The sequence below is a fragment of the Plecotus auritus genome, assembly GCF_963455305.1.
Source record: "Plecotus auritus genome assembly, chromosome: 10".
In the NCBI taxonomy this organism is placed as follows: domain Eukaryota; kingdom Metazoa; phylum Chordata; class Mammalia; order Chiroptera; family Vespertilionidae; genus Plecotus; species Plecotus auritus.
Window position 1 is genome coordinate 15,506,928 of NC_137785.1, and position 24,796 is coordinate 15,531,723.

The 24,796-nt window shown below is 42.6% G+C and overlaps 1 protein-coding gene across 2 annotated transcripts in view; it reads left to right on the forward strand.

Annotated features, from left to right (window-relative positions):
* Nucleotides 1-24,796, forward strand: part of ZNF180 (zinc finger protein 180) — a gene marked incomplete at its 3' end in the record, with an annotated part of 53,401 nt that overhangs the window by 13,491 nt on the left and 15,114 nt on the right. The window contains exons 3-5 of one of the 2 annotated variants that reach the window (XM_080645272.1): nt 611-685; nt 6,380-6,503; nt 7,614-9,689. In XM_080645272.1, coding sequence (XP_080501398.1) covers nt 611-685; nt 6,380-6,503; nt 7,614-9,340 — 1,926 coding nt within the window. Of the gene's footprint in view, nt 1-610; nt 686-6,379; nt 6,504-7,613; nt 9,690-24,796 lie in introns of those variants that run through there. The other variant, XM_080645271.1, reaches the window with a different exon arrangement.

The window sequence follows — 24,796 nt, forward strand, 5'->3', positions numbered from 1 at the left end:
GTTTTATCTGATTTAACGAGGTGAGCATCTTTTTGTATATTCACTGGCCGTTTTATTTTTTCATAGTTGAGCTGCATTGTATTTTCTTTTGTCCCTTTTTCTATGGCGGCTACCTTTTTCTGACCGATTTGGAAGAAGTCTTAACAGTAGATGTTCTATTGCTGGTGCCTTTATTGGTGGTGCTTTATGCCAAACATTTCATGAAGTTAATTTATTGATTTTCTCCCTCCATCATTCTTTGGTTATGCTGTATTCTGTCTTATTTGCTTACAATTCTGAGGTCCAGGGATTCAGGCAGGGACCAGCTGGACATTTCTTTTCTTATACATAGTGCCTGGGGTCACTCACTCGGCTGGCAGCTGGGCTGGCCTGGAAGGTCCACAAAGACACATGTCTGATGTTTCAGTGACCCGCAAGATGGCTCACCACCCCCCCCCCCACCCCGCCACATGGCTCACTTGAGCTTACCAAAGGGAGGGAGCAGGAGTTTGGTTGGTGGGACGCATTAAAACAGGTGGTACGTCAAATCCTAGCCTACTCACAGTGAGAGTTTTGAGCTGTGACGGAGCTCCCTTTAATTTCCTTTCTCTCACGTATTTTACTTTCTCAGGACTCTCTCCTTCCTCAAGAGATTATCATCAAGGTCGAGAGAGAAGATTCTGGGCCAATGGCCGTCCCATCCCAGGTGAGTTGGACACATGGCCTCTTTACATTGAGAAGTGTGTGTGGCTGGTTGGTGGCAGAAGCCAGATTGAAGTGAACTGGGAAGTGAGTAGAAAGTGATGGAAATGCAGGTAAATTCACAGAAATTTGGTGATCATGTGAAAGATTGAAGAAGGTGATAGCTATCAGGACATTTTAAGTTGAAGGGCTTTTTAAAAATTTCCTTGAAGGATTGAAACGATATGACTCACAAGTGGTTGCAGGAAGGAGTTAGTGGGGGGAAAAGAAGTTAATGGTCAGGAGAGAGAGAAGATGAAACTAGAAAGCAGAGTCCTTGATCAGTGCCAGGGGGATTAATTCAGAGTGTATGTGAATAAAGGGCTCTACAGAGGAAGAAGGACGCATAAAGGATGAATGAGATTGAGTTATGTGAAAGCTTAGATTTGCCTCTGAACAAGCAGATGGAGTTACTGTATCTGTTGGCTATGAGGGTGGGGATTGGAATAGAGAGACGTTTGACATGTGTAGAGAAGTCTTAAAGTAGTAATTTTGGATTATGGGAGAACATATCAGGGTTGCTGGAGGATCTGAAGGGATTATCCAAGGTAGTGACCATTAATTGATAACACTCTATCCAGCTGCTTCTGCAGGTTTTCCCTCTTCCAAAAGGGAGCATTCTGTGACCTGCTTTCCATAGACGGTAGATTGACATTCAGATTGGTTTATTTTTTGTAGCCACAAGCATTCATTGGAAGCCCCATAAGTCAAGGTAATATTTGAAAGAGAATTTTTTAATATTAAATGGGATTAAAATGAATGATCTCCAGACTCTAAACTGAATAATTAAGAAGGAAAAGATAAAAGAGGATACTAACTAGAAAGGAAAAGAATATAGACTATTGATAGATAGTAATAGTAGACATTTCAATAGAGTAATGGCCCCAAACCATCCAAGGATGAGAAAGGTAAAGGGAGTAATTGAACAAGTAAAGTGGAGAAGTTGCCAGAGAGGATGTGGTTGAGGGACTGGGTGTAAAAGGGGAAGAGATTGAGAATAATAGATTGGCAGTTACAAAATAGTCATAGGGATGTAAAGTACAGCATAGGGAATATAGTCAATAATATTGTAACAATTATGTATTTCCAGTGCCAGGTAGGTATGTACTGGAAATACTGTGGGGACCACTTTGCGAAAAGTATATGATTGTCTAACTACTATGCTGTACATGTGAAACTAATACAAAACAACATTGAATATAAACTGTAATTGAAAAAAATTTTTTAATCTGATGTAATAAAAAATAGTAATGTGATGTAATCAAAGAGTAGGCCGTTCCATGTGTGTGATTTTAGAGGTAGAGTACTTTATGTTAAGTCTGGGGTCTCACCCTAAGAGTGGGGTGCTGAAGAGCACCTTTAGGGTCTGGGAGTTTGACTAGCCATGTGAATTGATGACTAAGAACACAACCTCTGATGTCAAGCAACCGTGAGGTTGTAGACCAGCTACCAACTTTAGGCATGTGTTAGTTTCTCTAGTTCTTCATCTGAAAAATGGTGCTACTAATAGAATTTTCTCACAGGGACCTTGTGAGAATTAAATGATAATTTGTGTCATGGATAAGCACACTACCTGGCACTACACAGTAAGTGCTTCCTTAAAGTCAGTTATTTTTATAGTATTACTAGAGGCCCGATGCACGAAGATTCATGCAAGAATGGGCCTTCCTTCCCCTGGCTGCCAGCACCGCCTTCGCTCCAGCCCAGAGCTGCCTTTCTGCCTTTGCTCCAGCCCGAAGCCACCTTTCCGCCTTCCCATGCTGCCCAGAGGCCCAGAGCGGCTGGGGCAGTGCAAATTAACCTGCCATCTTTGTTGGGTTAATTTGCATACTCACTCCTGCTTGGCTGGTGGGCATCGCCAAGGTACGGTCAATTTGTATCTTTCTCTTTTATTAGTGTAGTTCAGAGAACTCTACAAGTGGACGCTATAGACCAGTGATTTTCAACCAAGGTGCTGCTGCAGGCTCATTGGTGTGCCATAAGAACTTTTAAAACATACAATATCTAACTATTTAGTCAGGGGCAAATTAAAAACTTAGATAGTCAAATTAAAAACTGACAACAGCCAAAACAATAGCCATCCAGTGCGAATGCCCTATCTTGAACCATAAATATATAGGTCATATAATAGAGTTATATCTTACTAGAAGCCCGGTGCACGAAATTCTTGCATGGGGGGGTGTATGTGTCCCTCAGTCCAGCCTGCACCCTCTCCAATCTGGACATCCCTCTCACAATCCAGGATGGCTGGCTCCCAACCACTCGCCTGCCTGCCTTCCTGATTGCCCCTAACTGCTTCTGCCTGCCAGCCTGATCACCCCTAACCACTCCCCTGCCAGCCCGATTGCCCCTAACTGCCCTTCCCTGCCAGCCCGATTGCCCCTAACTGCCCTCCCCTGCTGGCCTGGTCACCCCTAACTGCCCTCCGCTGCAGGCCTGGTCGCCCCCAACTGCCCTCCCCTGCAGGCCTGGTCCCCCCCAACTGTCCTCCCCCGCCAGCCTGGGTGCCTCCCAACTGCCCTCCCCTGCTGGCCATCTTGTGTCCACATGGGGTTGGCCATCTTTGACCATATGGGGATGGCCATCTTGTGTGTTGGAGTGATGGTCAATTTGCATATTACCTCTTTATTATATAGGATAGGATTGGTCACATTGCACAGTAAGGTTGCGATTGGTTAATTCTTGGTACCAGAAATCCATATATTGTGTGTGGATTTCTGGTACCAAGAAATCCACATACCTGGTTTTTCTAAAAAGTCACTTTGGAGCAAAAAGGGTAGGTAATTACTATTATTTCTTGTAAGTTAATAAAATTATACCTTTTTTCTCAGATTGGCAAAAAATGTAGTTTTTTTTTTTTTTTGGTGTACCTCAGAATTTTAGTAATTAGTTTATATGTGCCATGAGATGAAAAATATTGAAAATCGCTGCTGTAGACAATGGAAGGTGAAACAATTCAAGTTCTTGAAATGGGGAATGAATCATGGGTATTATAAGTCTTCAGGGGATGGGCGTGGTGGTTCCAGAGGTTGGTAGGACAAAACGCTGAGAAGTATGGTAAGTGATAAGGGTTTCAGTGTAACTGGGAAGACTCACCCTCCCCCTTGGATGGGAGAGCGTGACCACCCTAAGCCTGGGAGGTCTGTGGAGGAAGGAGTCTACAGGGGGGAAGGTGAGTTTCCATTAACACAGGGATGTAGAGGGAATATTCGGTGAAGATGTTGAAGCCGTAGGATTTCATTATTATAGCAGATGAGTTCCCAAGAACACAGTGGAAGGGTTTGAGAAGGACTTTGGAGGAGTGGGGATTTGGGGCCAGGTGAGGCAGAATAGAGTAAGTGGGGATAGAAGTTCAGAAAAGCCAGTATCCACATATTGAAGGACTTTTTTTCAAATGGGTATGTGATAGGCCCTTTGAGTTTCAGGTGAGAGGAGAAGACCTAAATCAGAATTTGGACCAGACCCAAAACACCAATCAGAAAAAATGTATACACCTCAATGTTCATAGCAGCACAATTTACAATAGCTAAGATCTGGAAACAGCCCAAGTGCCCATCAGTAGATAAGTAGATAAAAAAGCTGTGGTGCATTTATACCATGGAATACTATTCAGCAGTAAAAAAAAAGAAGGATCTCTTACCCTTTGAGACAGCATGGAGGGACCTGGAGAGTATTACGCTAAGTGAAATAAGCCAGTCAGAGAAAGACAAGTATCACATGATCTCACTCATATGTGGAATCTAATGAACCAAATAAACTGATGATCAAAAATAGACCGAGTCATAGAAGCATGAACAGACTGTTGAACTTCAGAGGGAAGACAGGGGAGGGTGGGTGGGTGGGAAGACATCAACCAATGAACTTATATGCATATATGCATAAACCATGGACACAGACAATAGGGTGGTGAAGGCCTGGGGCAGGCTAGAAAGGGTTAATGGGGTGGGGGAGGGATAATATTATCCCTCAACAATAATATTTAATTAAAAAAATAGACTTTGTACCAGGATAATTCAGATATAAAGTCTATTAATTCTATTGATGTATTGACATAATTTACCAAATATATATTTAGTATTTACTGTACACCAACAGTATGCTAAGCACTGGACTTGTAGTTGCAAACTATAAATACCTTCTACTTTCCTTCATGGACTGTAGCCTAGTGACAAAAATGACCATTATGCAGAAGATAAGAAAGTGTGGAAGTTCGAGAACATATAGCTGGGATGGAGTGGGAGATGCTAGTCTAGTATTATTCATTTGATATTTGAACAAGCTTGATTAGGTACCTACATTAAATAGCAAAAGGAGTACATATTTATTAAAAAGGAAGCATGGAATAGAGGTTGGAAAACAGTACTATAGAATAGATCCATATTCAACAGAGGTTACAGTTTGCAAATGACATTTCTCAATCCCATTTTGGGCTAATCATGAAAACTTTTGAGATTTTGGTGAAATTTATGGCCCCAACATAGAAAAATGCAGTACAGCAGAATTTCGCTTGGAGTTTCTTGGGATTCACAGACCCTGTGTCCTATTCATGAATTACAGCTTAATAAAATCTGGTCTATTTTAAAAATCTTTAGTGGCTAGTGGCATTCAACTTCCCTGGTTTTTGCTGCCTTTGGGTAAAGACAGGTCATCCTCAGCACTTCTTTTTTGGATCAAAATTCCTGCCCAGTAGTTTTGGAAATAGGTCCTTTCCTGCTCAGAGGAGGCAGTCCTTTTTATATGGCAGTAATGCCTGAACATCTCCTAAAGGCTCTACAGTGCAGGTCTGTGTAGACAAATAGAACTGTCATCTGAAGACTAAAGGTCACATTGGCTGTCATTTAATTTCTCAGAGTTTTCAGACAATAATTGCTAGTGTGATAATATTCATCATCACAATTGACTCAGCAACCCAATGAGTTGGGTATGATTAAGCCTAATAAATAGAATAAACTCACCATTAATACACAGATTGTCACATTAGATTTATTTTTTTAATTCAGACATATACTGTTTATAGGTGAGAAAACCCAAGTCTCTTTTTTTCTGAATCCAGTGCTTTTAACCTCTGCTTCATTAAGGTCCACATTTCATCTTCTACTTCAGGCATCAGCAAAGTAGAGCCTGGAGCCAAATGTAGCCTACTAACTGTTTGTGTAAATAACATTTTATTGTAATACATCTACACCCATTTGTTTATCTTCTATGGCTGCTATCTTGCTACAGCTGAGTAGTTGTGACAGACTGTATAGTTTGAAAAGCCTAAAATGTTTACTCTTTGACCTTTGATAGAAAAAGATTACCGATCCTTGTTCTGTTCGTTTCTTGGTAATTTGGAGGGAATTCCTATGTGGGAATTCTCTATACCAGTGCAAAAATAGAAGTAAGCATTTTCTTTAAGGCGACCAAGAGAGAAATTGTATATTAGTTCTTATCTGGTGTTTCTCTTTGGGGTTTCAAAACAGATCCAGCATCCAAAACCCAAAAGGGCTCACCTAGAAGACACATGTACTCCTTGACTAGAATTCTTTGAATGCTGACTATCTCAGTACAACTTCCCGGACATCAAGTTTCCTTTCTGCCATCTGTCTAACTTTTCTTCCTCTATGAACATTAAAGGGAAATGATGCCCAGCTGAGCAGGAATGTGTGTCCTGTTTTAGGAAGGAGTAAACTTCAAAATTGTGACTGTGGACTTCACTCAGGAAGAGGGCATTTTGAACCCTGCTCAGAGGACCCTGGACAGAAATGCGATCCTTGAGAACCACAGGGACTTGGTCTCTTGGGGTAAGAATATGGTCCCCAATTTATTAAGAAGTCTGTATGTTGAAATTATTTCTTATTGATTGAGAATTTTGCAGTTCAGAGGTAAAAATGGCTTTGGCCACACATAGATTTTGTTTGTGCTTTTTATTCCCCGGTGAAAATTTAATTTAAATTTGTAGGGTAGAAAAGGTACAGTTTCTTTGGGTTGAGCTTGTTTAATCTTCAGGATTCCCAAAGGCCAAAAACTGGGACCAAATTCTGCAGTAATTTTCCTTGTCTCCAGCCCAGGCACCCAAAGTCCTATATCTTTCAAACCGGATACAATTTCCTACTTGGAGCAATGGGATGAGTATAAAAAGAATTTCCCAACACACATATCCTGGTGAGAAACAGACACAAAGGAGTCATCATAGGTATAGAAGGTTAGATTGGAAAATCCCCATAGGGCATGCCACATTTTTCTTCATTTCCCATCTCCTAGTGGATTATATACATCACCACTTTTCCAGATACTCTCTAATGCTTGACTTAGCTAGTGAGGCTTCTGCTTATGAGCTAACCTCCATTCTCTCTCATTTGGAATCACAGGAATCCATGGGGACATATTAACCCTAAGACATTTAGGGAACTCTGGGATAACAGTGTCCCCAATTCTTTTTCCTGGTTCACTGTTGTAGTTTGCTCATGTCTTACTGACATAGGCTATGCTAACAAGTTTCATGCTTTCAGAAATTAGAAATGTAGACACTAATTTCTATTTCATTGAACATGTGTTTAGCACTAAAGAGGGTAGAAAAGACCCTTCATTACTTTGCTAAGAATTGCAAAATTGTTTTGTGATTCTTTTAGTCTATATAAGTGATCTTATTTTGGAACATAGAGATTTTGATTTGGTATCTAAAGTCTTACATATTCAGTAAAACTATGATTAAATTATTCCATTTTAATGCCGTGTTATACTATTGGGTTGTGGTAGTTTTCAGCTTATTGCTTCATCCCACCCCTTGATTTTCAATCCAGGTTATAATTGCTGAAAACAAATCTACATGTATTTTGCATCCTTTCTTGTCAGCTTTATTTCACTATTCCAACATTTTTTTGGCTAGGATATTTTATTTTGCTTTCTTCCAGACTTGGCAACTGCATTTGGAAGAAGAGAATCAACATCAAAGCCAAGAATTATTGATGATGAACCATCCCATGGAGTGAAATTAGAAAGGCTGACAAGAGATGATCCTTGGTTATCTTCATGTGAAGAAGTTTGGATTTGTAAGGACCAGTTGGAGAAGCAACAGGAAAAACAAGAAAGACTTTTTAAGAAAGTGGCATTCATTCAAAAGAATGCTATTACTCATGAGAGAGTCTGCAAAAGTGATGAACTTGAGGAAAAGAGTGGTCTGAATTCCAGTTTTCTTTCACCCCAGATGATACCCATAAGAAACCATTTCCAGAAACATGTTTCTCATGTTAAAAAATTACATCATTCTGTTGTGGACAGTCATCAGATGATTAGTGACAATGAGAAACTATGTGAAAATAATGAATATGGAAAAAACCAGAGCATTCACCTTATTCAGTTTACAAGAACTGAAACAGAAGATAAATCCTGTGGGTTTAGCAACAATATTCAATCTTTTAGCCATGGTACACCTGTAAATATACATGAGAAAATACATGCAAGAGGAAAACCCTTTGATGTTAAGGAATGTGGGCAAGTTTTAAACCATAGCATATCCCATAATGAACAGCAGAAAATTCCTGTTGAATATAATTGTAGTAAAATCTCTGAGAATTCATTACTTGCTCCAAACATGAAAAATTCTGAAGAGAAACCCTTTGAATGTAACCAATGCAGGAAATCCTTCAGCTGGAGCTCTCATCTTGCAGCACATCAGAGAACGCATACAGGGGAGAAACCTTATGAATGTAATGAATGTGGGAAATCCTTCAGCCGGAGCTCTCACCTTGTTTCCCATCAGAGGACTCATACTGGAGAGAAACCTTATAGATGTAATCAGTGTGGGAAATCCTTTAGCCAGAGCTATGTCCTTGTTGTGCATCAGAGAACTCATACTGGAGAGAAGCCTTATGAATGCAGTCAGTGTGGAAAGTCATTCAGGCAGAGCTACAAGCTTATTGCACATCAAAGAACTCATACGGGAGAGAAGCCCTATGAATGTAATCAATGTGGGAAATCATTTATCCAGAGCTATAAACTTATTGCACATCAAAGAATTCACACTGGAGAAAAACCCTATGAATGCAACCAATGTGGAAAGTCCTTTAGTCAGAGTTATAAACTTGTTGCCCATCAGAGAACTCACACAGGAGAAAAACCTTTTGAATGTAATCAATGTGGGAAATCTTTCAGCTGGAGTTCTCAGCTTGTGGCACATCAAAGGACTCATACTGGAGAGAAACCCTATGAATGTAACGAATGTGGAAAATCTTTCAACCGCAGTTCACACCTTGTTATGCATCAAAGAACTCATACAGGAGAAAAACCCTATGAATGTAATCAGTGTGGGAAGTCGTTCAGCCAGAGTTATGTTCTTGTTGTACATCAGAGAACTCATACTGGAGAAAAGCCCTATGAATGCAGTCAGTGTGGGAAATCCTTTAGGCAGAGTTCATGCCTTACTCAACATCAGAGAACTCATACTGGGGAGAAGCCCTACGAATGTAGTCAATGTGGGAAAACATTCAGCTTGAGTGCTCGACTTATTGTACATCAAAGAACACATACTGGAGAAAAGCCCTTTACATGTAATCAATGTGGGAAAGCTTTCATTAATAGCTCTAAACTTATTAGGCATCAGGCAACTCATACTGAAGAGAAACCCTATGAATGTAACTAGTTTGGAATTTTTTTAGCCAGAGTATATTCCTCATCCCTCCTCCCTTCCAAGGAAGCATATGTATGGAAAAACATGGATAAGATTAATGTATGCAGAAAAGCTTTCCATTAGCCCTATTATTATGTATCTGGAAATTTGTTCTGGAGAAGAAAGGAGGGACTATAGATCACACTTCTAAAAAAATACATGTTTTTACTGATTTTAGAAAAGCATCGATTGGCTGCCTTCTGCACACCCCCTACTGGAGATTGAGCCCACAACCCAGGCATGCACCCTGACTAGAATTGAAAAGGTGACCTTTTGGTTCATGGGACAGTGCTCAATCAACTGAGCCACTCCGGTCAGTCAGGTACTCACATTTTATTTAAAAACTCTGCATACAAAATCAGTCTTTATGAAACCTTCTGAGCAAAAGTAATATATTTTGGCACTTTTCCTTGCAGAAAGCACTTAGAGAGAATTGCCATTAAATGGACAATATGCTGTGGAGTGATTGCCAATAATATAGACCTTTTTTCCAATAAAGAGTAAATGAGAATGCTAGCACTGGTGGTGGTGTCGAGAAGGTTGAAAAATTACTGTGGTTATTAGAAATTGGGTTGGAAAACAGTAGTTCAGTGTATCATCTGACAACATGATTTCTTCACTAACTACTTTATATTCTCTTTCATGCAGCACTTTCTCTTATACGGAGGATTTTGTAAAAATTAGGAAAATGGCTATGATGCAAAGTGAAAAATGTAGGACAAGAGTTTGGAACATTTATTTCTAGAACCATTGTGATAAGATATTTGTGTGTGGATCAAAATTAAAAGGGATTCTAGGTGTGTCTATTTTTAGGTTTATGCCTGACCTTTTTGAATGCATACTATTTTGATATAATAAATGATATGATGAGTAAAAATTAGTCAAAAGCAAGCAAGAAAGATTTATTTTCATTTCCTTTGACCATTTAGGAAAGAACAGACAGCCAGATAACAGAGATTCCTCAGGGTTCTGAAGTTTCCATTGGATTAGTATGATTAGGACACTTGGGTAGAACCTAGAGTTCTCAGGAATATTCCTCATTGAAAATAAAATCTTTTCATGGGAATATGGTACTGGAAGTTTAGGCCAGGAAGGATTTTATGTATTGGGACTGAGGTGCATGGGCAGTGTAAGAACAGGTGGGCTTCTCCGTCCCCCTCCCCATATAGATTGTCTTTTTTCTTTGAAATATGTTTCTTTTTAATATATTTTTATTGATTTCAGATAGGAAGGGAAAGGGAGAGAAAGATAGAAACATCAATGATGAGAGAGAATCATTGATAAGCTGCCTCTTGCAAGCACCGCAGTGGGGATTGACCTTGCAACCCGGGCATGTGCCCTTGACCAGAATTGAACCCAGGACCTTTTTTTTTTTTTTTTTTTTAATATATTTTATTGATTTTTTACAGAGAGGAAGGGAGAGGTATAGAGAGCTAGAAACATCGATGAGAGAGAAACATCGATCAGCTGCCTCCTGCACACCCCCCACTGGGGATGTGCCCGCAACCAAGGTACATGCCCTTGACCGGAATCGAACCCGGGACCCTTCAGTCCGCAGGCTGACGCTCTATCCACTGAGCCAAACCGGTTTCGGCAAACCCAGGACCCTTTAGTCCACAGGACGACACTCTATCCACTGAGCCAAACCAGCTAGGGCTGAAATGTTTCTTAATGTGAGAGTGTTCTGAATGGGAAGGCACTGCCCTGGCTAAGTGCTCATCACCTAAATTAAGCTTACAGGAAAGCTTTTATGGAGGTAAGATTGGTAGCTTCTGATTGATTTTTTCCCCCCTTAGTTTTGGTTCACATGTTTTTCTGGCCTTTCCTCCTAAATCATGAATTTTAATTCTGTGGATTATGGACCTGGAACCTCTAATCCCAGAGTTAATAAAAAAAATAATCTTGACAGTTGAAGTGAGAATAGAGGTAAATTCCCTGGAGAAAGAAAAGGCTAAAGTGACATCTGATAAGGGGTTTTCTTTGTAAATTTATGTCCCTATGACATGACTCTAACTGGAGCCATTTCTGAGAATTAAGTCAGAGAGTGAAACACGCCTGGTAGTGATTGAAGTTCTGGGAGAACAAGTGTTAATGGCTGGAAAACTGGCTCCTCACCCCAAGAGAATCTTCACTTAGCCCATAACTGTACAGATAGTGGGACAGCAGGGATTCTCCATGCATTGCCTTTTGGAGAGGACATAAAATTGTGAAAATTCTAAGTTAGAAAGAAAAGAAAAGAAAATTCCAAGTTAGCAATGGGACATTATTAGTCACCTCCCCCATTATTATCTCTCTATATATAAAAGGCTAAGTGACCATCCATCCGATTGGTAGCAACGATGCGCACAGGGGCAGACTCTCAACACAGGAGCTGCCAAGCTGCAGTGAGTTGGCAGTGGCAGTTCTTGAGTGATGCACCCCAGAACCAGAGAGGAGGGAGCCCTATTCCGGGGTGGGTCACCCAAAAACTGCCCTCTCGCAACCCAGGACCCCTTGGGGGATGTCAGAGAACCGGTTTCGGCCCAATCCCCACAGGCCAGGCCGAGGGACCCCACCTGCCGGAGGCACCCTGCTCACTTCACAGACACCCTTTGAGCTGTGGCACCACCCCAGCTGCGACCAGCTTGGGAGGGGCTGTGGGAGGTTGGCTCCAGGGCGTGTCCGGCCCCTCTTGCTCAGTCCTGCCCCACTGGCCACCTTCTAATTAATTTTCTTTCACTTTGCACAAATCTGTGCACCAGGGCACTAGGTATAGATAAAATCAATGCTAATGCTAGGTACAAGTGGATTATTTTCTTGGGCACGTTGAATTTTACTTTGACGGCAAGGAACTATGATTTTACAAATACATGTAAAGCTAGGTGGCCTAAGAAGGAGGACCCTGAAGATTTCAAGTTTGGTAAGTGATTTATTGCAAAGTAGTCTCTTGAGTAAATGTTAAAAACATTTCTTTCAAAATGAAGTTTTTGAAATGGCAAAAATTTTTTGAAGTGAGTATGTGTTTGGCTATGTGTGTGTGTTTTACTGGCCAGGTTGAATATGTGAGTCATCTGTGTTTATTATATCAGTTCCTAGATGGTGATTTGTGGTTGCCAAGTGTTTTGATTAAGATGGATTCAATAAATAAACAAAAATGTTAATTTCTGTCATTTTCCCAATAATTTCCCTTTGTAGGAAAGATAGTCTTTTAATTAAAAAATGGTCAACCAAAAATGAAAAGAAATCAAAGTGACAACATGCCAAAAATATGTAACTTAACTTCTGAACCTAAAATTTAGGGTTCAAAAAGGGAATCAATAACTTTACTTTGATATGAATGACATATATAAAATGATATATCTCCCTTGCATTAAATGGTCTGTGTAAATTCACAAAATAAAATTTTACTTTGCCATAGGAATATATATACACATATACATGTCTATCTATATATCTACATTTATCTATCTATATATGTATATATAATTTTATACATATATATAATTTTGTACATGTATAATTATGCATAAATATTTTTTTTTAACTTCTTTTTTGTAGGCCAAATTTCTTTAACCATACTCTAGTTAAATTAGAAATAAATGAAAGGTGGCCAAAATGTTTTCAACTACTTGGATGTTAAGAAGTACTCTCCTAGGACCAATTGTGTTTTACTTTTCCCCCAGTTTTATTGGGATATAATTGACAAGTAGAAGTTTAAGGTATACAGCATAATGACTTGACCAAAATTGTGAAATGATTACCACAGTTAGTTAACATTTATCATTTCATATAGATACCAAAAAAAGGGACAAAATGTTTTTTTCCTTGTGATGGAAATGCTTATGATTTACACTCTTAGCAACATTCAGATATTCCACACAGCAATGCTTTTTTCATATACACCTTTTGTATTTTTTTATTCCTTCTGGATTTTATACTCAATATCATATATTCCATATGTCTTATTTAGTGTCTTGATAAGACCAGCTAATCTTAACTAGGACTTGATCTTTTTTTAATTAAAATCATTATTTTTCCAGTTTGTTGAAAGAGGTTGCATGTGGACTCATTTTCCCTTTAGAAGATTTGATGAGTCACATCAATGAATGGCATTTGGCTCTTTATAAATTATAGCAGCCCGGGTTCTTAGTTGGAAAGTACATGAGCCAACTCTAGCAAGTTGATTCAAAAAGGAGTTTATTGAAAGGATAGTAGGTGGCTCCAAGAATTGGCAAGAAAGACTATGTTCAGAGTTTTATAGATAGAAGCAATTGGCAGAATCATGCTACAGAGCCTATGAGAGTTCCTTAATGTTCCAAAAGTTCCTTAAGAAACAGTAAGTTTCTTAATATATCTCTGCTTTGATTACTTCTAGTTCCATGTCTGGGGCAGGCACCTAGGTCTGGTGGAAGCTATGTGGAATGTTGGGAAGCCAGGGACACTGGTGCTGGTGTTTCCTGGAGAGTCCATAGTGGTAGGTGGGCTCTACCTTCAAAGGGCCCACTCACTCTATGTGGGCCCTTTGTCATTCATAGAACTGTTATTCATTTGCTAAGCAGCAGCAAAGGAAAAAAGGTTTCTGGTATAGCCTACCCTTTTGCCTAGCCCATATGTCAACATTTTCTTCATTTTCTGTACTCTCATTTAAATATGTATATGTAGCTTCCTACTTAACATAATACGGCTATTTCTCTTACAAGCAAAAACATCTGTACTCCCTTCCCCACAAAGGCATCCAGTTCCAAGTTTGGGATCTCTGGGTGGTGTTCATTTTTTTTCTAGCGAAAAATTCCTCATGTAAAAAGACGGTTCAGATGCTGGGCATTATAAAAAGATCATAAAACCAGGTCCAGTTTTACCCTGCTAATTTCAGTAACCTTGGTTGTTGCCAGGAGATACACAAAAGCTTTCTAAAACTGCTTTTGTGAAAACACCAAGTTGGTGGCGTAGACAGTTTTTATTGCTTAGGATAATTTAATTCTTATTTGGATTCATTTGGGTTCTAACAAAATCAGCTACTTTCATCTACTTTGCAGTAAAAACAGTACTGTTACTTTTTTTTGTAATTCTTTTTTTATTTTATTTTTATTGTTTGAAGTATTACAAATAGTAGTACATATGTCTCCTTTTTTTTTTTCCCCATTGACCTCCCCCCTGGCCTCCCCTACCCCCCAGTATATGTCTTTACCTGCCGTCTCCCCCCCCCCCCCCCCCCGTGTCTTGTATCCATTGGTTGTACTGTTACTTTTAAAAATACCACTTTGGGCATTTGCCAAGTGGATCTTCATGTTGGAACAGTAATGTTGGATTTTCCAAGTATCTTATGGCCAATGTGGCATTGATTTGTAATCCACTTAGCATGGCATTTCAATGGACATAGGTTGATAACCAGGATTGATAAACCTTTCCATGGTAGTCACATCACCTGTCTGGGCTCTTTAACATCTTTGTTCATTGCATGTTCATTCTGAAGTCATGACAGTCTTCATGATCATTGATGGCCTCTCTTCAGGGAGGATTCCTGGAATTTACCTATTGGGTCAAGTTCGTGAAACTTGGATAGTCTTGGATATTGTATGCCTCTCTTGCCCAGGTTCTGCTCGTTTAAGTAAAAGATAGAGCCTGGCCCATGTGGCTCAGTGGTTGAATGTCAATCCATGCATCAAGAGGTCACAGGTTTGATTCCCAGTCAGAGCACATGCCTGGGTTGTGGACTCTATTCCAGCAGTGGGTGTGCAGGAGGCAGCCAATTGATGTTGATGTTGCTCTCTCATCAGTGTCTCTAGCTCTTTCTCTCCCTAAAATCAATAAGAAAAACATATTAAAAATAAAAAAGATGGAGACTAGGTTCGAACAAGAGTTAAATTGGAAATAGCAGAGTCAGTTTGTACCCTTAAAGGCTGAGCAGCCTTGGGTTGCATATCATTCTGAGGAACCATTAGTTGGGCAGCAATGATGTGGAACCAGGGCTGTGTGGTAAGTAGCTTATCTTAAGGCAGAACAATAAAAATGGCTTGTAATACCTGTGGATGATAGAGAAAACACTTTGAAAAGACATCTGAGCATTACATAGGCCATAGAGGCCACTAACCCAAGTGAATTCCCACCAGCCAGGCAGGAGAAACCATTAGTTATGGACAGCTGGACCAAGGTAGGTCTGTGCAGAGCCGTGGGTTCATGGTGAGATGCTGCAGAAAGGCACTGTCTTTGTTCAGGATGCTGTAACAGAAATGTCAGAGACTAGGTGCCTTATGCAGCAAACAAGGTCAAGGCATCAGCAGATTCGGCACGAAGGACCCACTTCTTGGTTATTAGGTGGCCATCTGGCTGTGTCCTCACTTGGGAGAATAGTTGAGGAGGTCACTGGGGTGACCCTTTTATAAGGGTATGAATCCTATTTAAGAGGATTCTACCCTCATGACCCAATTACCTCACAAAGGCCCTCACCTCCTACACAATCACATAGGGAGTTGGGATTTCAACATACGAATTTTGGGAGTACACAAGCATGCAGTCCATAATAGGCACAAAGTCAACTTCTAACAATCTTCACAGAAAATGCTTACTGATCAGTCCAAATTGTCCTTCAGACCAGTGTTGCTCAGCATCTGAGTTTATGGCAAATGATAAAATAGGCTTATATGTAGGTTCATACAGGAAATAAAGCCTTTACTGGAATGATGATGTGGAAACTACAGGTTTCATCTCACACTGACTGAAAGGGGGCATCTAAGTTCTAGCTCAGCCCTCACTGACACTCAGAACTTGGCCCTCTGGTGGGTAGGCCATGAGCTGGGAAAGGACACATAGAGATGCCATTAGTAAATGGGCCCATCCTCAGACATATTTGGTCACGTTTATCATTGAAGGGAGCCGGTTTTTCAAAGTGATGGGGATCATTGACCACCTTTTTTTTTTTTTTTTTTTTTTAATATATTTTATTGATATTTTACAGAGAGGAAGGGAGAGGGATAGAGAGCTAGAAACATCGATGAGAGAGAAGCATCGATCAGCTGCCTCCTGCACACCCCCCACTGGGGATGTGCCCGCAACCAAGGTACATGCCCTTGACCGGAATCGAACCTGGGACCCTTCAGTCTGCAGGCTGACGCTCTATCCACTGAGCCAAACCGGTTTCGGCTCATTGACCACCTTAAGTGAGAGACCTCATTTTCTCTATTAAAGCTTAGGAAGGAAACAACATTGTAAATGAATATGGCCCATCTCTTCACGTGGGGATGGGGGTGGGGCAGACAAAGTGTAAATTATCCAGGAGACAGACCATAAAGGGGAGAGATGTAAGGAACAACTCTAAAGCAAGCTTTAGGAACCAAAAGTCTAAGTAGGAGTTTAGTTGATATTTCTTTTCCCAGTTTGGTTTCCTTAATCCTCCTGCTTCTAACAGTTGCTCCCATTGTTCAAGGTTGGAGATCTGCATACCACTCAAGGATTTTTCAGCGGACGTGCTGGAACCTGATTAAAAATATGGGCTTACTTTCTCCTGTGGAAAGAGTGCTCCATCTACCATGCATGTCCAATAAATTAGACTGTAATTGGCTTCCTGCCACCCCACCCCTCGGTGGAGCATATGTGGGAATCACCGTGCGACCATACCAGTAGCTCTTTCCCATGCAGCTGGCACTCAGTGGTTGTAATTTTACTGGTTAAATTTGAACTTAATAAATCTGTTATCATAGCATTCAAAAAGACATCTAGTTTTACCCTAAAAGATCCTGAATATTGTTACTGGGGAGAGAAAAGACGATATTTTTATAAAGAATTGTATGTGTTGCCGAAACTGGTTTGGCTCAGTGGATAGAGCGTCGGCCTGTGGACTGAAAGGTCCCAGGTTCGATTCCGGTCAAGGGCGTGTACCTTGGTTGCGGGCACATCCCCAGTGGGAGGTGTGCAGGAGGCAGCTGATCGATGTTTCTCTCTCATCGATGTTTCTGGCTCTCTATCCCTCTCCCTTCCTCTCTGTGAAATATCAATAAAATATATTTAAAAAAAAAAAAAGAATTGTATGTGTTAATCTAAGTAAATCAGTAATGCTATTCTCGGTTCCTCTAAGGGCCACTGCAATCATGATGCTGAAACTCTTATGAATGAAAGTAACTTGATAATGAAGGGATCTGGATGAATTTGAGAAGTATGTTACAATAGGTTTGGAACACCTACAAGCTAGAAATACGTTTAGGCCCATTGGGCTGGGATAAACTGAGATACTTATCAGCTTACTTATTAATCTGTACCCAACTGGTTGAAAAGTATTATTCTGAGCTAAATCAAGCCCAGACACATGGCAAGATGCATGAGGGTTGGAAATCAAGAACTAGGCAAATAGATTCCCAAGTTAGTAACAGTGTTGACTTATGAGAGGGAGCCTCCACACCAATGTAATAAAATTATTTTTTTGTAATCATTGTGCCGGATGTCACCAACTTATTCTTACAAGGTTGTCAGAGGAGTCTGACAACTGGTCTCTCTATTAACTTTGGCTTAAGGAAAGGCCAACTCCGTCTACTCTGCCTGAAAAAGCATGCTTTCTATTTTTATTCTATAGGAAGATTCAGGGAGTGGGCGCTATGGAGGGTTGTCGGTGAAAGTCTCACCTGATACTTGTTCATCAAGTGGGACATCACCAGCTACAACAAATAGAGTTCCCAGCTATTATAGGGGTTTGCTTACAAGAGCTCTAAAGGTCGGTGTTCCCAAGACTTTCTCAGGATGGCAGTGAGCAAAGGGACTTACTTTTGGGTTTACTTTTCTGCTCTTCTCCTTGCCTGTTCTTCATGGTTGCTGCCATACCTCCACTAGCACTTCATATAGTGAACATCCTAAACAGAAAGGAAGGGAGGGGCTTTTTTTTTTCATCTTGGAGAAAGATCTTCCCCCACAATCCCTCGGAAGACTTGACCTAAGCAGGTGGGGTTCGGGAAGTGAACATCTGACATTTCAGCTCTGATTGTGGAAGGTAGGCCGTTCAGATGACTCCAGATGGGAAAATGGCTTCTGCAACCAACTTACTTGTCAAAGCATCAGAAGCCATGGAGAGGTACAGCCATTGTTCTTCTTCTTCTTTTTTTTTTTTTTAATATATTTTATTGATATTTTACGGAGAGGAAGGGAGAGGGATAGAGAGCTAGAAACATCGATAAGAGAGAAACATCGATCAGCTGCCTCCTGCACACTCCCACTGGGGATGTGCCCGCAACCAAGGTACATGCCCTTGACCGGAATCGAACCCGAGACCCTTCAGTCCGCAGGCCGACACTCTATCCACTGAGCCAAACCGGTTTCGACTCAGCCATTGTTCTTAACCAAGGGCACCAGAAAGTGGCCCTGTGGCCTCCCCTCCATGTCTCTTCTGTTTGAGAAAATCCCTTTGCTTCTTGTTATGTATCTTTCTTCTTACGATGTTTATGGAGAAATGTTCCCAAATAAAAGAAAGTGAGATGGAATTTGACATGGGAGAAGATCTTTTGAGAAAAATCTCATTAGCTCTCACCATGAGTTCTAGGTCTTTGCTCACAGAAAGTTTTTTTTTTTTTTTTAGTGGGATAGGGTGGGAGGTGCGGGGGGTGGGGGAGAGGGTGCCTTGGCTGGTGTGGCTCAGTTGGTTGGGCATCGTCCTGAGCACTAAAATGTTGCTGGTTCCATTACCTTCAGTGAGAGCTGGAGCCAGCAGGGCAGGTTATATTCACACTAGGGGCCCGGTGCAGAAGATTCGTGCACGGGTTGGGGGGGGGGTCCCTCAGCCCGACCTACACCCTCTCCAATCTGGGAGCCCTCAGGGGAGCCCTCTCCAATCTGGGAGTTTCTATCTGTCTTTGCAATCATATGAGCGAATTGTCTGAGACCCCAACCCATTTTGGTTTGTTGCTCACAGAATAATAGAGGCTTTTTTTTTTCTTTGCTTCATTGGTGGAGATTTCCTGGAAGTTTTAGGATATCTTCCCTTTAATTTTTCCTAGACACTCTGATTTTACTTATGTCACTTACCTTTGCTTTCCCTCCATCCCCCACCACACAGTAACTTGCTCCAGGCCCACTTTGCTCTAGTGCAGCCGTGGGCAAACTACGGCCCGCGGGCCGGATCCGGCCCATTCGGCTGTTCTATCCGGCCCGCGGAGCCGAAAGAGCGGAGGGTTCTCTTGCTCTCCCCTCCGCTCCTTTACTTTGAATTTATATTAGTTCACACAAACACTCCACCCATGCTTTTGTTCTGGCCCTCCGGTCCAGTTTAAGAACCCATTGTGGCCCTCGAGTCAAAAAGTTTGCCCACCCCTGCCTAGTGTCTAGGAGATCCGTCTGCCACCAGAACTACGATTCCCAGTATTCCTGGTGCTCCCCGCACTCTGGGCTTCCCCTTCGGATCCTGGGGCTGCCACCAGAACTACTACTCCCAGAATTCCTGGTGCTCCCCATGCTCTGGGTTTTCCCTTCCTGCTCTGTCTCCATCCCAAGGCCTCCTGCTCTGCCAAGTCCTCCAAACTGCCAGCCTTCCCTCTCTGCCCTCCGTCTGGTGGCTTGGGGAGCCAAGTTCCCCAAGCCACTCCACTCTCCACTGGCTCTCCCGCTCTGCTCTCTGCCCAGCACCTGTGTATGTGAGGAGTGCGGCAAGGGCTTCGGTTGGAGTGTTAATCTTCGTGTTCATCAGAGGGTCCACAGGGGTGAGAAACCCTATGTATGTGAGGAGTGCGGGAAGGGCTTCACGCAGGCCGCCCATTATCACATCCATCAGAGGGTCCACACTGGGGAGAAACCTGATAAATGTGATGTCTGCGGTAAGGGCTTCAGTCACAACTCACCATTAATCTGCCATCGGAGAGTCCACACTGGAGAGAAACCCTACAAATGTGAGGTGTGTGGGAAAGGCTTTACTCGCAATACAGATCTGCACATCCATGTTCGGGTTCACACAGGAGAGAAACCCTACAGATGTAAGGAGTGTGGGAAGGGCTTCAGTCAGGCTTCAAATCTTCAAGTCCATCAGAATGTCCACACTGGGGAGAAATGATTCAAATGTGAAACTTGTGGGAAGGGCTTCAGTCAGTCTTCAAAGCTCCAGACCCATCAGAGAGTCCACACGGGGGAGAAACCCTACAAATGTGAGGTGTGTGGAAAGGGCTTCAGTTATAGTTCAAATCTTAAGCTGCACCAAGTAATGCACACTGGAGAGAAACCATACAAGTGTGAGGAGTGTGGGAAGGGCTTTAGTTGGAGATCAAATCTTCACGCTCATCAGAGAGTCCACTCGGGAGAGAAGCCCTATAAATGTGAGGAGTGTGATAAGAGCTTCAGTCAGGCCATAGATTTTCGGGTCCACCGGAGAGTCCACACCGGAGAGAAACCGTACACGTGTGGCGTGTGTGGGAAGGGCTTCAGTCAGTCCTCTGGCCTTCAGTCCCATCAGAGAGTCCACACTGGGGAGAAGCCTTACACATGTGATGTCTGTGGCGAGGGCTTCAGGTACAGCTCACAGTTTATATACCATCAGAGAGGCCACACTGGGGAGAAGCCTTACACGTGTGAGGAGTGTGGGAAAGGCTTTGGTAGGAGCTTGAATCTTCGCCATCATCAGAGGGTGCACACTGGAGAGAAGCCCCATAAGTGTGAGGAGTGTGGTAAGTCCTTTAGTCTCCCCTCAAATCTTAGAGTCCATCTGAGTGTTCACCTTAGGGAGAAACTATTTAAATGTGAGGAGTGTGGGAAGGGCTTCAGTCAGAGTTCACGTCTTCAGGCCCATCTGAGAGTCCACACTGGAGAGAAACCGCACACGTGTGACGTATGTGGTAAGGACTTCAGTCACCGTTCACGTCTCACGCACCATCAGAAAGTCCACTCTGGCAAGAATCTCTAAGAATGAGAACTGTGTTCATGCCTTCAGTCAGGTTGTACATCTAGGTTTTGGAGAGTCCATGCTGGGGATAAAACACTATAACGATTTGAGAGTTGAAAGGGGTTTCTTCATTACTTGGAATCTAACAAATCTATAAAAATGATGATATAAAACCATAGTAACAGGAATAGGATTGATATTCAGGGGAGAAATATGTTGTAACCCTCCTGGTAAAGTACAGTTGATATAAATTATCTTTCTTTTAAAAAATATTTTTAAATATCCTACAAGATAAACTGTCAGAGGTCTAGATGCATCCAGGCACAAGTAGACTAAAGAAAGCAACAACATCAAACCAATAGTCAGTCATATATTCAGCCACAGTTACTGTTTTTGTTTGTTTGTTAATCCTCACGCAAGGATTTTTTTCCCATTGATTCTTTTAAAAAAATGCTTTTATTGATTTTTTAGAGAGCAAGGGAGAGGGACAGAGAGAGATAGAAACATGGATGAGAGAGAAGCATTATCCATCAGCTGCCTCCTGCACACCCCCTACTGGAGATGGAGCCAGCAACCAGGGCATGTGCCCTGACCAGGAATCAAACCCGTGACCTCTTGGTTCCTGGGTCGATGCTCAACTGCTGTGTCACACTGGCTGGGCTGCATTGATGACAGAGAGAGAGAGAGAGAGAGAGAGAGAGAGAGAGAGAGAGAGAGAGAGAGAGAGAGGGATATTGAGGACTGGCTGCCTCTCTGGGGATCCCATTTGTCATCCAGATAGAGCCCTTGACTGGAAATGGAACCCGTGACCTTCCGTCGAGGGCTGCTGCTCTAACCACTGAAGACACCGGCCAGGGCACAGCCACAGTTACTTTTCAGTCACACTTATATGTGCTATGATTTTTAAAAATCAGGGAAAAGGAAAGAAGGGAAAGATAAAGAAAAAAGAGGCCAAGTGCTAATAGTGCCTGAGAACTGACTGAAGTGAACCATCTTACGCATTTTTTAAAAAGTGACAACCTAGCCCTGGCCGGTTGCTCAGTGGTTAGATCGTTGGGGTGGAGGGTTCCATTCCAGGTCAAGGGCATGTACCTAGGTTGCGGGTTCACTCCCCACCTTAAGGGCGCTGGGGAAAGGCAACCAGTGTAGGTTTCTCTCTCTCCCCTCTCTCCCTTCCACTCTTTCTGAAAAGCAATGGAAAAAATATCTTCAGGTGAGAATTAACAAAAAGAACAATGCACACCACAAAATTTTTTTAAGATACATTTTTATTGAATTCAGAGAGAAAGGTAGAGGGGGAGAAAGATAGAAACATCCATGATGATGGAGAATCCTGGGTTGGCTGCCTCCTGCAGGTCCCCCACTGGGAATCGAAGCCCCATAACCCGGGGAAGTGCCCTTGACCAGAATCGAACCTGGAACCTTTCACTTCTCAGGCCAATGTTCTACCCACTGAGCCAAGCCGGCTAGGGCCACCGTTATTTTATTTTATTTTTTTAAATATATTTTATTGATTCTCTACGGAGAGGAAGGGAGAGGGAGAGAGAGTCAGAAACATTGATGAGAGAGAAACATTGATCAGCTGCCTCCTGCACACTCCCCACTGGGTATGTGCCTGCAACCAAGGTACGTGCCCTTGACCAGAATCGAACCCGGGACCCTTGAGTCTGCAGGCCGACGCTCCATCCACTGAGCCAAACCGGTCAGGGCCGTTATTTTTTTTTAAAGTGGTGACCAAAGCCTCCCAAGGAAAGCGCTACCTGTGGAGGATTCTGGGAACTGTAGTCCAGGGCAGTCAGAGCCACTTCCGCTCTAGGAAAGGGGAGCTGCAGCCCTTGTTTCGCTGGGGATTGTGCGGAGCGAGGCGGGTCGTTCGCAGTGCCTTCTAGGAGGTGAGTGAGCGCGGGAGCCCTCGGTCCCTTCCCGCCTTGCCTGGGCGTGGGGGCCGCAGGTGCCGTCTTGCTCGGAGGAGTAGAAGCCGCGTTGGCAGGTCTGTGCCTGCTCCTCGGATGGAGTTGGGGGCGGGCCGGGGTCCCGATTCTAGGGTGGAGGTCTCTGGCCCCGGTTCCCTCGCCTCCCTCCCTTCTGCTCGCTCTGCCGCCTCCTAATGATATCTTTGAAGAGTTACTTAATTGCTCTATTGCTCCTACCTAGAGTGCAGTTAATACTGGTGGCACTGGATGCGGACCGGCCCAGTCACCCCCCAGCCAGCCAGTATAGTGTGTGGGTTCGTGGCTTCCTGCGGGGGAGATTTCACAGCAGGAGTGGTGTTTATCTTAGGAGTCTACTTATTAATGTTGGGGACAGTTAAGAGTTTAAGAGAAAGAAAATAAAAAGTCCATGCCAGATATAAGAGAGCCTGGGGCTGGCTTCCTTTCTGTTGAGGGGTTTTAGCTGCTTTCCAGAGGCAGGATTTTTAGATGGGATGGGGTTGGGGGACGGGGGGGGGGGGGGGGGGGGGGTGCCTCGCTGAGGGTCTCAATAGAATATTCATCAGCTTTCCAGGTGTGCCCTTTCAGGGTTGGGTCTCCACTGCTTGGTCAGCGCCCCACGGGTCATTAGTCATTGCAGCTGGCCCTGGCCTCCCTGCCCTGGTTTTGCAGCTTTTCTGGGCCTGGAGCTGAAATACAACTGAATCCTATGTTATCTCAAGAGAAAAAAGGTCAGGGAGGAGGTCTAAACCCATGACCCTGCTTTCCACGTGGGTGACCTTTTATATCTAGCTGTAAACTGTGGTATCAGTTTTATCAACAAAAGAAAAATTCAAACTTACAGAGAATATAAGTTTATCTGAGCCAAACTATAGACAATTGTCAGGAAGCAAAATCTCAACGGCTTGAGATTTTGCTCCCGAGAACGGCAGTTTTTGCACCTTAATTATTACATTACAATCAGGAGAAGATGCAAGTGGGTTACATGAAATGCATTAGTGATGGCTTACGGAGGTGAGAGAAAGCAAGGCGGGAAACCTCTGGGATTGGGTGAAAAGTAAAATGATAGACACATCTTTTCATAGGTGGGTACAGGATACCGACCAGTCAACAATTAACAGGATAAAAATAACAATGAGGATTTGTAGTCTCTGCTCTGGTGCATTGGCTGAACCCTGTGGGTCTGGAAAAAGGGAAGTTACCCTGGCATTTCAAAGGAATGTTATCATAGACTCTGCTAAGGTAAAGATAGACTTTTGTCAGGTAAGATTCTAGCCTAGGACAAGCCATAAACTGCTTTTAGTTAAAAAGTTTTAATTTCAGCCCTAGCTGGTTTGGCTCTTTGGATAGAGCATCAACCTGTGAACTGAAGGGTCCAGGTTTGATTCCGGGGCACGTGCCCAGGTTTCTGGCTTGATCCCCAGTTGGGGGTGTGCAGGAGGCAGCCGATCAATGATTCTCTGTAATCATTGATGTTTCTCTCTCTCTCTGTCTCCCTCTCCCTTCCTCTCTGAAATTAATAAAAACATTTTTTTAAAGTTTAATTTCAGACCATCCTTTGTGGTTACTTTAGGTCTCTGAGTTTGCAAGGCCGCCACGTGGGCCTTCCCTGAGCTTGTCAGGTGAGCGTGCAGCCCTTTCGGCGCGTAGTTTGTTGAGTTATCTGTCTGTATCCCC